The sequence below is a fragment of the Protopterus annectens genome, chromosome 1.part0 (genome assembly GCF_019279795.1).
Source record: "Protopterus annectens isolate FY-2018-M chromosome 1.part0, PAN1.0, whole genome shotgun sequence".
In the NCBI taxonomy this organism is placed as follows: Eukaryota; Metazoa; Chordata; order Ceratodontiformes; family Protopteridae; genus Protopterus; species Protopterus annectens.
The window spans coordinates 685,298,717-685,315,435 of NC_056725.1; the positions used below are offsets into that span (position 1 = coordinate 685,298,717).

General features: G+C 47.1%; 1 protein-coding gene across 1 annotated transcript in view; it reads left to right on the forward strand.

The window, feature by feature from the left end:
* Positions 1 to 1,529: 1,529 nt before the first annotated feature.
* Positions 1,530 to 16,719, forward strand: part of LOC122794063 (F-box only protein 2-like) — a 1,235,408-nt gene continuing 1,220,218 nt past the window's right edge. Inside the window, exon 1 of the mRNA XM_044062201.1 lies at positions 1,530 to 1,936. Within this exon, the coding sequence (XP_043918136.1) occupies positions 1,678 to 1,936 (259 nt within the window). The 5' untranslated portion in view covers positions 1,530 to 1,677. The remainder of the gene's footprint in view (positions 1,937 to 16,719) is intronic.

The window sequence follows — 16,719 nt, forward strand, 5'->3', positions numbered from 1 at the left end:
TCAGCCTAACTAATTTGATCTGCAAGGCCATGGAACGGATTATCATGGACCTCATTAACAAGGACATTGGCAACCTCCAAACACTTCATCCCACACAGTTTGGCTTTGTCAAGGGGTGGTCATGTCTGCTAAATTTGGTCGACTTCTTTGAGACAGTCACCAAAGCCATGGACGAGGGGAAGACGGTGCACACCGCCTACCCTGACCTGGCCAAAGCCTTTGACACTATTCCCCACTCGGGCATAATAGATAAACTCTCTCAATTAGGCATCAATCCATATGTTACCAAATGGGTAGCAAACTGGTTCACTGATAGAACCCACGTAGTCAAAATAGGAGAAGCCACCTCAAGCAGTAGGCCCATAATGGGCGGCGTACCCCAGGGTTCGGTCTTGGGGCCTCTGTTATTTGGGATATACTTTTCTGAGGTGCAGTCCAAAACCAGTGGGCTATGACAGCAAGCTGGGAGGTCATTGCATCCCTGTATACTTCCCTTATAAGGCCCATTACTGAGTACAACTCCCCTTTCGGCATGTACCTCACAAAGAACATGCAGCAGCTGGAGAGACCACAGAGGTTCCTCACCAGGAGACTTCAGGGCCTCAAACATCTACCATACACATACAGGTTAAAAGCCCTATCCCTGTACTCAGTTTCATACGGATTCCTCAGAGGTGACCTTTGTCTGGCATAAAAGGTGATCACAGATCCCACCTTGATGGGACTGCTGCATATCTGCAAGTCAAGCTCCACTCAAGTAACCCACACGCACAGCCTCAACCTGGTCTGTGACTGCAACAAGACTTGTCGGCGGGACAGATTTCTGTCCCAGAGACTCCCCCATCTATGGAATGACTCCCTCTCTACATCAAGCAGAGTACCTCTTTACCCCCTTTTAAAGTGCAAGCTGGATAACTGGATGGGAAACAGAAAATATACCCCTGTGATTCTACCCATGACCCTGCTGGACATGGGGCATCAGGTGCAGATTTGTCTAAACATGGGGTAAACTCTTGTCTAGCCTTATAAGGGCCTCAGAGCCAATAGCCTAGTAACCTCCTATGATCCTATAACCACTAATGGATAGAGGCAGCTCCTAAATAACTTATCAACTGCATGTGTCTCCTCACATTATCTTTGGTATGATTCCCAGTCATTATCATTAGTGGTAATATATAATTATCGACCATGGGATGGATAAATCCAATCTATAACCAAAAATAATAGATTAGTTCGAGCATAAAAGAAATTGCCAAAACGTAAAATCGCCCGTGAGGGTAGCTAGACCATTACTTAACTATGAACCTATTTCATACCTTTGCTGAACAATATAATTCTTTGTTATTTACATGAACGTCAATTCTTAACACTGAAATTGTGGCAGACCCTTTCAGAATGAAACACTGAGTTTTTAAGGCTCAAAAACAAAGCACTCCTCGAAGTAATGTACGTTTGACAACTATGTACTTACTGACTACATTTGTGAGGGCTTTATTTATCTGAATCGTTGACAGTGTCACACCCCTCCCACTTCCTGCATTCTACCCTACTGCTAAGAACCGTTAAACGAACTGTACCGTTTTATAGTTGTTAACAGCAACGGGACTGCTCGTTTACCTTCTTCTTCCAGGGGCGTTTTTTAGGAATGGTAGCATTAAAACATTGTAATTAAGTGCAATGATACTGTCGGATCTTCCGGATGACCTACATTTCCTGGTGTTGAGCTATGTTCCCGAGGATAGTCTCTTACGGCACTGCCGGCTGGTATGTCACAGGTGGAAGGAAATTGTGGATAGCCAGGCGTTGTGGAAGTTGAAGTGTCAGAGAGCTGGGATTGTCAACAACATTGGTCATTTTCCCGTGCGTTTTGAATGGAAACGTGTTTATTTAACGAAACCCTTCGATAGGAACTTGATCAAGAATCCGTGTGGCGAACGTAAGTGATACACGCTCTCGCACGCATGCAATACCCTCTACGCAATATTTTTTATGTGTTATTTTAACTTCATAATGTTAAGCCTTGCTCAGCAAGCGTAAACGATGGCGATTGGTTGGTTGTCGTAAAGCGGCTGAGAATTTTTTTTCAGTAGGCATAACCTTTCTTTATTAAAACTCCACTGCTTCTACGAAAAGTTATGCGCTTCATTGCACTTTTGCAAATGGATTGTAAAATTATTAAAGAAGAGAGTTTTTTACATGCCTCTCAACTGTTTCCGATTTTGAGACAAATGTTAGCTGTGTGACAAGTTTATCCCTCTTAATCTCTTCAGTCTATGTTTGGAGAATTGGTAGTGGATTATACGCGATAATTAGAGTTACAGACTTATTTTACTTCAGAAAATGTATATTAATTTATTCTGTCAATATTTCACGTTATTAGTGCTATTATTTTAAAAGTGCCCCTGTTTGGTTGAGAGCTATAAAGTTGGGTTGGTTTGTTAAAAGCACCGAGTAGCAGTTCTGTGCATACATGTCGACCTCGTCTGCTTCTGCGTCTGTAACGATAGATGTATGCGATCCATCTCGCCTACATTCTAAACTGATGGGCTCGTCTCCGACTCGGCCGGTACACTAGCACAAAGTCTCTGATTGGCTGGGCCAACCCCTATATCCCAGGATGCACTACACCCAAGCCCCCAGATCTTGTTTGCCCACACAAAGTCCCCTTCACATCCACCCAACTCACAGAGATATGTGATCCAGAGAAGAGAATAAGACCTTCAGTGGAAACCCCACAAAGCGTTTCCTCCAAATCCTGCAGGTAGGGGGCCGGAGGGTGGGTATATACGAATGTAGGCGAGATGGATCGCATACATCTATCGTTATGGTAAGTACATAACTAAAAGATGTAAGGCGATCCTATCTCGCCTACATTCTAAACTGATGGGACCGCGTCCCTACCACCTAGATCCTGGGAGGCTCACACTCCCGAGCACTGTGGAGCCAAATGACGCCCGACTCCTGGACTCCAAGTCTAATTTGTAATGAGCAATGAAAGTGTGTCGAGAAAACCAAGTGGCAGCAGCACAAATTTCATCTACAGACAGTCTGGAGTGGAAAGCTGTTGAAGTTGTCATAGCTCTAGTAGAATGTGCTTTAACTGGAAATGGAAGGGACCTTCCTGTCGAATAAATAAAGGATACACAATCCCTAATACACCTGGCAATAGTGGCCTTAGTGACTGGTTTGCCAATTTTATTATCTGCAAAGGCAACAAATAATTGATCTGATTTCCTGTCCTGCTGCGTTCTATCCAGATAAAGACGTAGTTGCCTATGCACATCCAACTGGTGACATCTGTGTTCTGCATTGGTGGAATAGTCAGGAAAGAAGACTGGAAGCTCAAATGATTGCTGAAGAGAAAGAGCAGAAGAAACCTTGGGGAGAAAGGATGGGTTTAATCTCAGGGATACTCTGTCCTTATGGAAAATGAGGTAAGGAGGCGTGGCAGAAAGGGCTTGAAGTTCTGAAACCCTTCTGGCCGAAGTAATAGCTACCAAAAATGCAGTTTTCCATGACAAAAATTTTTTCTCACAAGTTGTTGCTGGTTCGAATGGAGGGGACGTCAAAGCAGCAAGGACCACATTCAAATCCCATGGTAAAACTGGCTGTGATATAGGGGGACGAAGCAACCAAGCTCCTTTAAGAAAGGCCTTACACAATTTGTGACTCATGAGAGAAGGGTCAAAGGCAACATGGTAATTGGAAATCGCTGCTAACTGCACTTTCAGCGTAGAAACCGCAGAGCCTTGTCTAAAAAGAGAAGCCAAAAAGTCCAATACTGCTGAAACAGGGGCTGTCAGGGGATCAAGGTTATGCCACTGAGCCCAGAAGGCAAATCTTTTCCATTTGCTAAAATAAATACTCTTGGTAGAGGGCTTATGTGAAGAGGACAGTATCTGAACCACCTCAGGCGAAAACACATGCTGCCTGACTAAGGTTGGAAGTGGAGCAACCAGGCCGCTAGCTTGAGAGTCTGTAGAGACGGATGGCCCTGCCCCGACTGGTGAGTCAGGAGGTCCGGGACCGGGTCTAGGATCCAGGGACTGTCCACCGCATACTTCCTCAGGAAAGTAAACCATACTTGACTGGGCCAGAATGGGGCTATCAAGATCATGAAGCTTCCCAGACGGATAGCCTTCTGAATCAGTCTGGGCAGTAGAGGAAGTGGAGGGAAGGCATAAAGTAGACCGGAGGGCCACTTGTGAACTAGCGCATCCCTGGGTTCTTCCCCTTGGGCAGGAATCAGGGAGAAGTAGTTGTCGCACTTCGCATTCAGCGGACTGGCGAATAGATCGCAGCAAGGCAACTCCCACCGGGCGAAGATCCGATCCGCCACTTGGTTGTTCAGGGACCATTCGTGAGGCATCAGAATGTCCCTACTCAGCCTGTCTGCTATAACATTGGATTTCCCAGGAATGTGCGTTGCCACTAGGAACCTCTGGGAAGCAGTCGCCCATTCCCACACACTCATGGCTTCTCTGCAATGGGGGTAAGACCTGGTTCCTCCCTGTTTGTTGAGGTACCAAACCACTGACATATTGTCTGAAAGGATCGCGATTGTCCCCAGTGGGAGAGAGCTGTGAAATGCCTGAAATGCTAGAAGCACCGCTCTCATTTCCAGGACATTGATATGTAAGCGAGTCTCGTGGTCTTGCCAAGTGCCTTGGACAGTCCTGCCCAGATAATGCCCCCCCACCCTGTCTGGGAAGCATCCGTGGTGACAGTGGCAACGGGGTAAGGGGGGGTGAAAAGATCTGCCTAGGTTCAGGTTGGAGGAGAGAAGCCACCAGTGGAGATCCCGCCAAGTGTCCGCGATTAGAATCTGGTGGGACAACGGGAGTTCCTGAAAGGACCATTGGCTCGAAAGGAGCCACTGCAGAATTCGCATGTGCAGCCTTGCCATCAGAACTAACAAAATAGTGGCCGCCATAGATCCTAAGAGTTGAAGGACTAACCTGGCTGGAGCCTTCCGACAGGGCAATAGGTCCGTGACCTGGTTCTGTAAGATTCTTATCCTTTCTGTTGGGAGGTAGGCTCGCATTTCTATGGAGTCTAGCTCTGCGCCAATAAAGGCAACACGCTGTGATGGCAGCAATACAGACTTTTCCCAGTTGAATGTTATGCCTAGCAATTGACCTAATTCAATGGTGGTAGTCACAGCTTGAGTGAGCAGATACTTGGTGGGGGTGGTGAGGAGCCAGTTGTCTAGATACAGAAACACCTGGAATCCAAGACGCCTCAGGTGAGCCGTTACCACTGCCAGTCACTTGGTAAACACCCTGGGGGCTGTGGTGAGACCAAAGGGCAGGGCTCGAAACTGGTAATGACTGGATCCCAGGTGGAAGCATAAGCGAGTCCTGGACGCTTTGTCAATCTTGATGTGATAATAGGCGTCCTTGAGATCGATGGAGCACATCCAAACTCCTTTTTCCAGCAATGGGAAAATGGATTGTAGCGTGATCATCCGGAACTTGGACTTCTTCACGAAGCGGTTGAGACGGCTGAGATCCAGAATAGGTCTCAAGTAGTCCCCTGTTCTTTTTGGCACCAAAAATAATCTTGAGTAAGTTCCTAATCCGGTCTGGCCTTCAGGGACTGGTTGGATGACTCCTTTTTCTAGCAGCTTTAACACTTCTGTAGCTGCTTGAACCCTGTGATTGGGTGGCACGTCCGGGATTTTCCTTGGAGTGGAAGGGGGATGAATGGGATGAATAAAGGGTATGGTGTAACCTCCGGCGATGATCCGGAGCACCCACTGATCCTGAGTGATGGACTCCCAGGCTTTCAGGCGCCCTGAAAAACGACCCCCGACTGGCTCCGGAGACGCACAGTCGGGCCGTCCCTCAGGGACGTTGGAAAGATGAACCGCGAAAGGATTCGCGGTCTCCTGTGTTGCGGGAGCCTCCACCGCCTCTTGGGCGATGCCTTCCAGAGTAATTCCCCCCTCCTCTACCTCTGGAGGGGGGTTCACATTGATGAGCAGGGAAAGACCTTTGCGATTTCTTGAACCACATCTTCCCTCCCCTCTGAGCCTTGGGAAGCGAAAAATGGGCCCCAACGGCAGACTAGGTCTTGCCCTCCTGCTCGCATCTAGTGAGGGTGTCCTTCAACTTGGGTCCAAAGAGTGAGGACCCATCAAAGGGAGCGTCTGTGAATGAAGACTTGAACGCCTCCGCAAAGTGACACAAGCGCATCCAAGCCTGCCTCCTCAGGGCTACGCCTGAACTCGCTGCTCTACCCGCCCCCTCGGCCGCATATGAAATGAGCCTCATGGACGAGTTAATGATGGATGACAGGGTAGATAGCTGGGCGTTGACAGACTGAGCCAACGCTTCAGGCACATTACCCGAAAGGGTATCTCCCAACTCCTTCACGAGATCCCTTTGTAGTCTTGTGAAATGGCACAAATAATTCAGTGACCACAAGCTAAAGGTCGCTGAAGATAGGGTAAGCTTCCCATACCTATCCATGCTCCTAGATTCCTTGTTACGTGGATGGATAGACATCGAAGCCTCTGCCACGTCCTGTTGAGTGGCAGATGCCACCACCATAGCATCTACCGGAACTCCCTTAGTGAGAAACTGCTTATTGGGGGGTGCAGACAAGAATTTACTGGGACGAGTGGGAACAGGCTCCACAGAGTCAGGGTGCTCCCACATCCTTCGACAAATAATGTCCAGTAATTCGTCGAAGGGTGGAGATACCCAGGAGGCGGAGGGATGGGCTCCGAAGGCCTTAAGGAACACTGACTCTTCCACGGAAGGGGCTTTGGAAGGCCAGTCTCCTCTCTGTCTCAAGATCTCTAGTATGTCAGAGAACGAGACATCGTCGGAGGATGACTTAGAGGACCCTTCCGCATCATCCAGATCGGTGTCTGAGGTGACGGACTTGTCTGGGGAGTCCACGTGCTTCCTCTTGCACATTTTTTTCCTAGGGATCTCATCAGGCAAGGACTCTGAAGGCCCATCTGAAACTAAGGGACCACACAAGGAGGTATCCTCAGGCCTGGGAGCCCCGTTGTCCGAGGACAGGGGTGCACCAGAGGCTCCAGTCGCCATGCCCAGGGAAGGAGCTACAGATTACGGAGAAGTGACAAGGGACTTGGCCAGCGCACTCCTCATAGGCTCGAAGGCAGGTCCACCAGAGTTTGTAGAAAGACCCCCCCCAGGCCCTGACCAGAGTTGGACCCCCCTCGCTGAAGCACCAAGAGGGAGACTAGGAGCTGAGGTCAGAAGCCCCAGTGACTCCCCCTCAGGCCTGACCGAAGAGCCACGAGTACCAGGACCTGTCGAAAGTATCAAGAAGGTTGGAGCAGAGGTAGGTGCCGATGGACTAGCAGCTGGTCTTGGAACCGACCCAACAACTTCCCCAGATTCTGTAAACCCCGTCTCCAATGGCCCTAAGGTTGTCGAAGGAGGAAGAGACGGTACAGGCAAGGCTGGCTCCGGAGCCGACTGGGCTGGGGCCGACAGCAATTTGGAAAAGACCGGTGACTGTAGGAGCCTCTGGACAACCCTGTCCAGGTCCGAATCAGAGAGCCTGGAGGACTTGGAGGAAATAGAAGGGGCTCGACAAACTGTCTCTATGGGCTCCAATATCACCATAGGAGTTCGGCTCCGAATCGGCTCCAACAATATTGGAGCCGAGGCAGACTCAAGGAACAAGAAAGCCTCCCTCGGAGCTGATGAAGTAGGAGCCACCGAAACCGATCCTGGAGCCGACCCTCTCTCTCTCGGCTCCGAAGCCCTAGGAGCCCGAGGGAGGAGATCCCAATTTCGAACCTCTTTCCATCAGCTCCGAAGTCAGTGGAACCAAGGAAGGGGAAGCAGAACTTGGTCTCATATCTCGCAATGGAGCCGGAGATGAAGACATAGATTTTCCTCTTTTAGCTGGCAGATCCGATGGACTGGTCGGAACCGACAACCTTTTCTTCTTACCACGAGGCTCTGAAGACTGAAGAGCCTCTTCAAAAGAAGGCCTGATTAAGCCTTTTAAAATCAGTTTATTTTTTCTCTCTTGGAGGACCCTGGAGGAAAAGGCATGGCAAACACTGCAAGACTCTTGCAAGTGCTTGGCCCCTAAACAGTGAACACAGATGTCATGGCCATCTGTGATAGACATCTTGTACCCACACTTGGTACATTTTTTAAAACCAGAAGGCCTGTGCTCTTTTCCAGACATTCTGACCAAAAAACACACACTGAAGGAAGGAAAGGAAGGGAATAGAGCTCTAACTTAAATGCTCTAAAGGTAGGGCTAAGGCCCACCAAACACCAGGAATTTACCACAGAAATTTTAACTTTAAGCTAAAACAACCAATACACACTCAGACAACAAGATAGCTATTAAAATAGCTGTTTTGGTTAAATGTTAAGAAAAAGCTCACAAAAAACCCCAAATTTGACTAACAAAATAGGGTACTTGGCCACAGCCAACTCGAAACCATGTCTTAGTACTAGAAGCGGCAAACGAGATCTGGGGGCTTGGGTGTAGTGCATCCTGGGATATAGGGGTTGGCCCAGCCAATCAGAGACTTTGTGCTAGTGTACCGGCCGAGTCGGAGCCGATTCTCTGCTCCGAGCCCATCAGTTTAGAATGTAGGCGAGATAGGATCGCCTTACATCTTATATTTTGTATGTAAAAGTACATTCTGCGGCTTTGTGTTACTTCATCAACAGCTGGATGTACTATTTCAGCTTTGAAACAGTAGTCAGAGAAGCTATATAAAAGTATATAGTAATAAATTGTTTTGTAGTTATTTATTTTTTTAACATCCCATTAAGGGCAATGCCCTCCTGAATGTGTGTTATGGAAAAACATGCCCAGGGGTGTTTTGAGGCCCGATACCTTGCTTTGTATTTTTTTTTATTTATGCTTTGTGTTTTTTTTAATTTATAATATATATGTTTGTATATTTTTTACGTAAACTAGTTCTTCCATGTAATGTTTTAGACTGTCATAGATTGTTACTAGGCTAATGATCTGGGGGCATTTCTAAGCCTAGCCAAGTTTTCCCAAAAGAATAATAATGTTCTGTATCCAATTAGGACATTGACCAGACATTTATAAGCTACCCCTGTCCCTTAGAGCTCCGTCCACTTCGGGACCGGCTCCGATTCTCTCGTCTGACCCGAGGAGACTGGCCTCCTTATTAGCTTCCCAGGAGGTCCGCTCTTCTTTGGCATTCGAGGTGGTAGAAAGGTTCCTCTCCATTGGATCGAGACCCCTGACAGCCTTCTTGGACTCCTCCCAGACCCCCTCGGCTCTGTCTATGGTCTCCATTGTCTTACCAGAGGGACAGCCCGTGCTCGAAGCGCCCCAGACAGTCCCTCCTCCCGAGGAACAGATGGCTTGCGAGCACTCCCCGGAGAGCCCCACTGGAGATGTGCCTCGCAAACATATGTGCAAGAGGAGCCACTTGGACTCCCCCGAGTCGCTCACCGAGGACACAGATTTAGATGATGGCGAGGGTTCCCCAAGATCTCCTCCTGAGAATGTCTCCTTTGGAGGCATCATGGAGATCCTGCACCAGCAGAGAGGTTGGTCTGCCCCCAAACCCTCTTCTGATGAGTCTGTGTTCCTGGAGGCTTTCGGCATGGGCCCGTCTACTTCCTGGGTGTACCCTCCCACAGATCCTTTAGTGGATTTGGTCACCTCGTGGGCGTGGAAGGAACCAGACACCATGGAGCCTATCCCCAAGCAACCCAATAAAATTTTAAGCCCCCCCCCCATTGACAGGCCATCCTGGAATAAGGGCTCCCCTGTGGATGCCATGGTGGTAGCAGCAGCCACTAAGAAGGAACTTGCTCAGAAGAGTTCCTCGGTCCACCCTCCTGACCGGGAGTCATGGATGATGGACCCCCTAGGGAAGCGGGTGTATGCTTCAGCTACCTTTTTGATCAGGGCTCTGAATTACTTGGCCCATGTCACTAGACTCCAACGCATCTAGTAAAGGAGCTTGAGGAGCCCCCCCCCCCAAGTCCATGTTGCAGGAGGGCAAGGCTTCGTTCTCCACAAGAATGGCCACTCTAAAAGCGGTGTCTAATACATCCATGCAACTCCTCTCCCATGCTATGGAAGGAGCAGCTAGGGCGACTGGGTCTGGCTTGTCCATGAGGCGTAACACCTGTCTCAGGTTTTGTCAATTTTCTGAACCCTTTAAGGTGTCTTTTGCCAATGGCCCTTATGACGGCTTTACACTCTTCAGTAAGACCATCAAGGAGATTCTAGTCCAGAGCGAGAAGGATGGGAAGACACTGTCTGCCATCAGAATCCACTTCTCTAACCCTCAAAGGTCCTTTTCCCGGAACCAGAGAGGGTGAAAGAATGTGTGGTTCTAGAAGTCTCAGTATTCCCAGGACACTAAGGACTCTTCTTCCCCTAGATGCAGAGGGGGAGAGAATGGGCGCCGACCCAGAGGCAGAGGGGGTCCACGGAATTTCGGGTCTCGAGAACTGTTCTCAGACAGACCCGGGCAGCAACCCTGAGGGGTCCACGGAATTTCGGGTCTCGAGAACCGTTCTCGGACAGACCCGGGCAGCAACCCTGAGGGGTTGCCTGACTGCTCTAGTCTGGAGGCAGTCGGGGGACGATTGTCCTTGCACCCAGTGGCATGGAAGTCCATAACAATGGACCACTGGGTGCTTCAGATCATATCCAGAGGGTATTCTATCCCCTTCGTGGTTACCCCATATCTCCCAGACACCTCCCAGATGTTCCACCCACGCAAAGGGAGGCAGCAGCACAGGAAATTTCCACGCTTCTAGTAAAACGAGCCATCAAAACCATCTCCCCAGATCAGTCCGGATCAGGCTTCTACTCCAGGTTCTTTTTGGTGCCAAAGAAAATGTGGGACTTAAGGCCCATTCTGGACCTCTCTACCCTGAACCTGTCTGTTGACAAAGAGAAGTTCCGGATGGTCACGCTACAGTCCATCATGCCGTACCTGCAAGAGAGCAACTAGATGTGCTCGTTAGACCTCCGGGATGCTTACTATCACATAAAAATGCACAGAAGCTCCAGGAGGTTCCTCCGCTTCCGGCTAGGAGTCCATCATTATCAGTTTTGAGCCCTACCCTTTGGTCTCACCACAGCCCCCAGGGTGTTTACCAAAGTGATGGCGGTTGTAGCAGCTCACCTGAAGCTTCAGGGGATTCAGGTCTATCTGTACCTGGACGATTGGCTCCTCACTGCTCCCACCAGGCGTCTACTTTCCCAAACCAGGGATAACTTTCTGACACTTGCCCTGAGTTTGGGCATCACAATCAACGCATCCAAATCTCACCTAGATCCTGTAAAGGTGATAGATTACATTGCCAGGATAGATACTCTTCAGTGCAAAATATTCCTGACCTCGGAGAGAGTTCAAAACCTCAGGATGCATGTCTCCCTAATCTACCATTCTCACCTCCCTATGGCAGAACCAGTGTTGAGGGCCCTAGGCTCGATGGCAGCGACCATAACTCTTCTTCCGTGTGCTCAACTACAGATGTGGATTCTTCAGTGGATTCTAGCGGTTCAATGGTCCCTGTTGGAAATGCCATTGACTTATCCTATCCACCTAAGTCGAGTATGTCGGTCGTCCCTCATATGGTAGATGAGCTCTCTGGACATTTTGGAGGGACGACCCTTTGTTCCAGCCCTGGCCCAAACCACAGTGACCACGGATGCCTCCCAACTCGGGTGGGGGGAAATTGTTCAGGCAGGACAGTCCAAGGCCTGTAGTCCCCCATAGAGACCAGCTTGCATATCAGTGTCCTAGAGATGAGGGCGGTCCTTCTAGTGTTGCAGGCCCTTCATGCCTTTCTTCCTCTGGGGACAATTGTCATTCAGTCAGGCAACATGTCAGTAGTCTGGTATATCAGCAAACAGGGAGGGACCAGATCTTACCCCCTTAGTCGCGAGGTCATGAGAGTGTGGGAATGGGCAATCTCCACCGGTCACTTTCTCATTGTAACGCACATTCCGGAACGGTCCAAGATCCTAGCGGACAGGTTGTCAGACCATTCTGATGACTTACGAGTGGTCTCTGAATCTGTCATTAGCGGAACAGATCTTCAGTGAGTGGGGTCAACCTTGCTGCTATCTCTTCACATCTCCTTCCAATGCGAAGTGCAGCATGTTTGCCACTCTAAACCCCCTGCCAGGGGAGTCCCCCAGAGACGCTCTAGTTCATGCTTGGCCTCCCGGTCTTCTGTATGCTTACCCGCCAGTAACTCTCATTCCGAGGATTCTGCAGAAAGCTTGTCGACTGGGGAGCAAGGTGATCCTCATTGCCCCATTCTGGCCTTGCCAGGTATGGTTTCCCTTTCTTTGGTCTCACCTTCTGGCTCCACCTTGGATCCTAGATCCCATTTAGGATTTGATTTCACATCCCTCAGGGGTGTCTCATCCGAGTCTGGACAGCCTGAAGCTCACAGCTTGGCTGTTCCAGTTCCCGTAATTGCTAGGACTCCCGGACTATCTTCCTCAGTTAGATCTATTTTGGTAGCTGCTCATAAGTCTTCGACCAGAAAGGTTTATTGCAGCAAGTGGAAATGTTTTTTCTTTCTAGGAATCTCAGAGGAGTTTAGACCCTTTTACAGCTTCTATTTCCGCTGTTCTTGATTTTCTAGCTGTTATTTTCCAGCACGGAGCTAGTTCTTCTACTGTCAAAGTTCAGTTGGCTGTCATTTCCCATTTTCATCTGGGAGAGAATTCTGCATCCTTAGCATCTTCCAGACTGTGTAAAGCTTTTATCAAAAGCACCTTTTTGCTATGCTCCCCGTCAAAGATCCTGTTCCCCCACGGGATCTTACTATGGTTCTCCAAGCTCTGGTTGCTTCGCCTTTCGAGCCTGCCGCAACTGCAGATCTAAAATGTTTATCCTGGAAAACAGCTTTTCTGGTAGCTATTACCTTTGTTAGAAGGGTTTCAGAATTACAGGCCTTGTCCATCAAACTTCTGTACATGATTTTTCATAACAGGAGTTTCACTTCAAACCAGTTCATCCTTTCTTCCTAAGGTGGCATCACCAGTCAATATCAATTGGGCTATAAAGCTGCCTTAGTTCTTTCCCAGTTTTACGAACAAGATGGAATACAAACTACACATGTTGGATGGTCATAGACAGTTACGATTCTATTTACACAGGACAAAAAATTTCCATAAATCTGATCGATTATTAGGTTTCCAAAAGGAGTTTCACTTCAAACCAGTTCATCCTTTCTTCCTAAGGTGGCATCACCAGTCAATATCAATTGGGCTATAAAGTTGCCTTAGTTCTTTCCCAGTTTTACGAACAAGATGGAATACAAACTACACATGTTGGATGGTCATAGACAGTTACGATTCTATTTACACAGGACAAAAAATTTCCATAAATCTGATCGATTATTAGGTTTCCAAAAGGGTTTATAGAAGGAAGCAATCTCCAAGGTCATTATAGCCAGATGGATTTCTTCATGCGTCCTGCAGGTCTGTAAGGACAGAGGCATCTCTCCTCCAGGTCAGGTAAAAGCTCATTCCACTAGGTCCATGGCTATGTCTGCGGCTTTCTGGTCTAGAGTGTCTTTGGATGACATTTTCTCTGCAGCTACTTGGTCCTCATCTCATACATTTATTTCTTATTACAAATTGGATTTGATTTCCAGAAGGAGAGCATCCTTTGGTTCCATGGTGCTCCAGAATATCCTTCCATGAGGGCCTCTCAGGAGTTTTAGTAGCTGGGGACACTGTCCCACAGGTTGAAGACCAAATGAAGTAAACTACTTCAGATAAAGAAGTTATGTACTCACCGTAATGTTCCATCTGAGTAGTTGTACTTCATTTGTCTTCAACCGTCCCTCCCTCCTTCCCCCGGACCTTGGCGCATGATCAGCCTACGGGCTGCAGTATAGGTCACAAGTATATTATCAGATCGGGTTCTCAGTATAAGTTCAGCAAACTTGATCTGGGGGTGGAAGGCAGTGGAGGTGTATTATGGGTAAGGGGAGGAGTCTGGAGCTCGCAGCTGATGCTAGTAATATTTGCCGGCTCGGATCCGATATGGATCCATATTCCCACCGGCTGAAGACAAATGAAGTACAACTACTCAGATGGACTGTTATGGTGAGTACGTAACTTCTTTTTCCTTAACATTGTATTTAAAACCATGGCTTTGGCACCATTTGTTAGAGAGAGAGAGAGAGAGAGAGAGAGACCTTTTTGAAGACTGCTAGTGTCTGCGGGGGAGTTGATGATAACCCCCGGCTTGCAATCATCTACAAACTTGGACAACCATAAACTTTTAGTGTTTGTTTCCATTTCAGAGAAATGGATGCCAAAAAGGAGCAGGCCCAATACAGAACCCTGGGGGACTCTGCTAGTGACTGGTCTCTTGGTGGAGGAGGCTTCACCTATTTTGACCTTCTGGGTCCAATCATTGAGCCATTTGGCTGTCCAACAGGTGATAAAAGGGTTAATACCTAAAATAGTCAGCTTGTCTATAATGTCTGAGTGGAGTATTGTAGCAAAAGCCTTGGCCAGGTTGAGGTAAGCTGTGAGCACAGATTTGCCTTCATGCAGTGCGACGCTCTGAAAAAAATGCCACCAGAATTAATAGACTTAACTTTCTTTTAACAAAGCCAAACTGTGATGGGTCCAGCATTTGCAGGTTACCTATGTTCTCATTTATCATGTCCATGATGATTCTTTTTGTGGCCTTACATACGAGACAGGTAAGACTTATGGGCCTGTAGCTACCCGAATCAATGGTTGGAACTCCTTTGTGTAGGGGAATGACACTAGCCATCTTCCATTTCTTGGGCACAAAACCTGACTGTAGGCTCCAGTTGAAAAGTGATTCAAGTGGACCAGAGAGATCATGTTTCATGCTATTTATTAAATATCCCGGGATGTTATCGGGGCCCATCGATATGGTGGTTTTGGCCTTGGAAAGTGCACTGATAACCTATTCCTGGTAATGGTCTGGGGAGGTTGTGGTATGCAGTATTTCCTTTGGACTATTGGGGAGGGGAGTGGGTGGAGAAATTTGAGCTGGACCTGTCAGCCAAAAGTTTGGCAATGACCTCCCGTTCAGTGTGAATAATGCTATTTACAATATGTTCTGCTCATTGTTGCGTATTACCCCAGGGGTTACATAAATAGTTGTAGAAAGCTTTGTGGTTATCCTTATTTATTTATTTATTTATTTATTTGCATTTGTTTACTGCGAGGTCCACTGGGCCAAAAGTGAACCCATTTTCAGTGGCAGCCCATGGAGAAAAGCTCCAAATCCAAAAATGGACATTATACAATACAGTAAACTAGACAGTATCTTTTTCTTTTGGCTGCTCCCGTTAGGGGTCACCACAGCGGATCATCTGTTTCCATTTCTTCCTGTCCTCTGCATCTTGTTGTTTCACACCAACCACCTGCATGTCCTCTCTCACCACGTCCGTAAAACTTATCTTAGGCCTTCCTCTTTTCCTGTTACCTGGCAGTTTCATCCTTAGCATCTTTTCCCCAATATACTCTGCATCCCTCCTCAGCACATGTCCAAACCAACGTAATCTTGCCTCTCTGGCTTTGTCTCCAAACCTTCCAACCTGGGCTGACCCTCTAATATACTTATTCCTAATCCTGTCCACCCTCGTCACACCCAGTGCAAATCTTAACATCTTTAACTCTGCCACATCCCAGCTCTGACTCCTGCCTTTTTGTCAATGCCACTGTCTCCAACTCATATAACATAGCAGGTCTCACTACCCTCTTGTAGACCTTCCCTTTCACACTTACTGGTACTCGTCTGTCACAAATCACGCCTGACACTCTTCTCCACCCAATCCATCCTGCCTGTACTCTCTTCTTCACCTCTCTTCCACACTCAGCATTACTCTGAACTGTTGATCCCAAGTATTTAAACTCATCCACCTTCGCCACCTCTACTCCCTGCATCCTCATTCCTCTATCCTCCCTCTCATTCACACACATATATTCTGTGTTAGTCCTGCTGACCTTCCTTCCTCTTCTCTCTAGAGCATATCTCCACCTGTTCCCTACTCTCACTACAGATCGCAATGTCATCTGCAAACATCATAGTCCACGGGGACTCCTGTCTGATCTCATGTTGTCAAACTGTTCATCACCATTGCAAATAAGAAAGGGCTCAGAGCTGATCCTTGATGTAATCCCACCTCCACCTTAAATGCATCCGTCACTCCCACCAGAGTCACACTACCCTCGTACATATCCTGTACCACTCTTACATACTTCTCTGACACTCCCGACTTCCTCATACAATACCACAACTCCTCTCTAGGCACCCTGTCATATGCTTTCTCTTAAGTATACAAAGACACAATGCAAAATATTTTAAAAATTTTTTGGTTTATATTTTTGTTTGGGTAATTTTAAATTTTGGGTTAAAATATAAAATTAATAAAAAATTGTTGTTATAATGTTATAATTTAAAAATTATTATAAGTGTGGAAATTTTTATATTTTAAAAAATGAAAATTAATTAATTTTTTTTAAAGAAATGTGATGGGTAATTTATTATATTTTATTTATATTATATATTTTTTTGTGGTTTGGGGAAATTTGGGTGTATAAATAATTTAATTTTGTGTGGGAATAATAATTTATTTTTAAAAAATGTGTGGTGTTGAAAATATTAATAAAAAATATTTTATGTTTTATTAAATATATTTATTTTTTGGTGGTTTGGTTTGTGTGTAATATTTTAATTTATTTTAT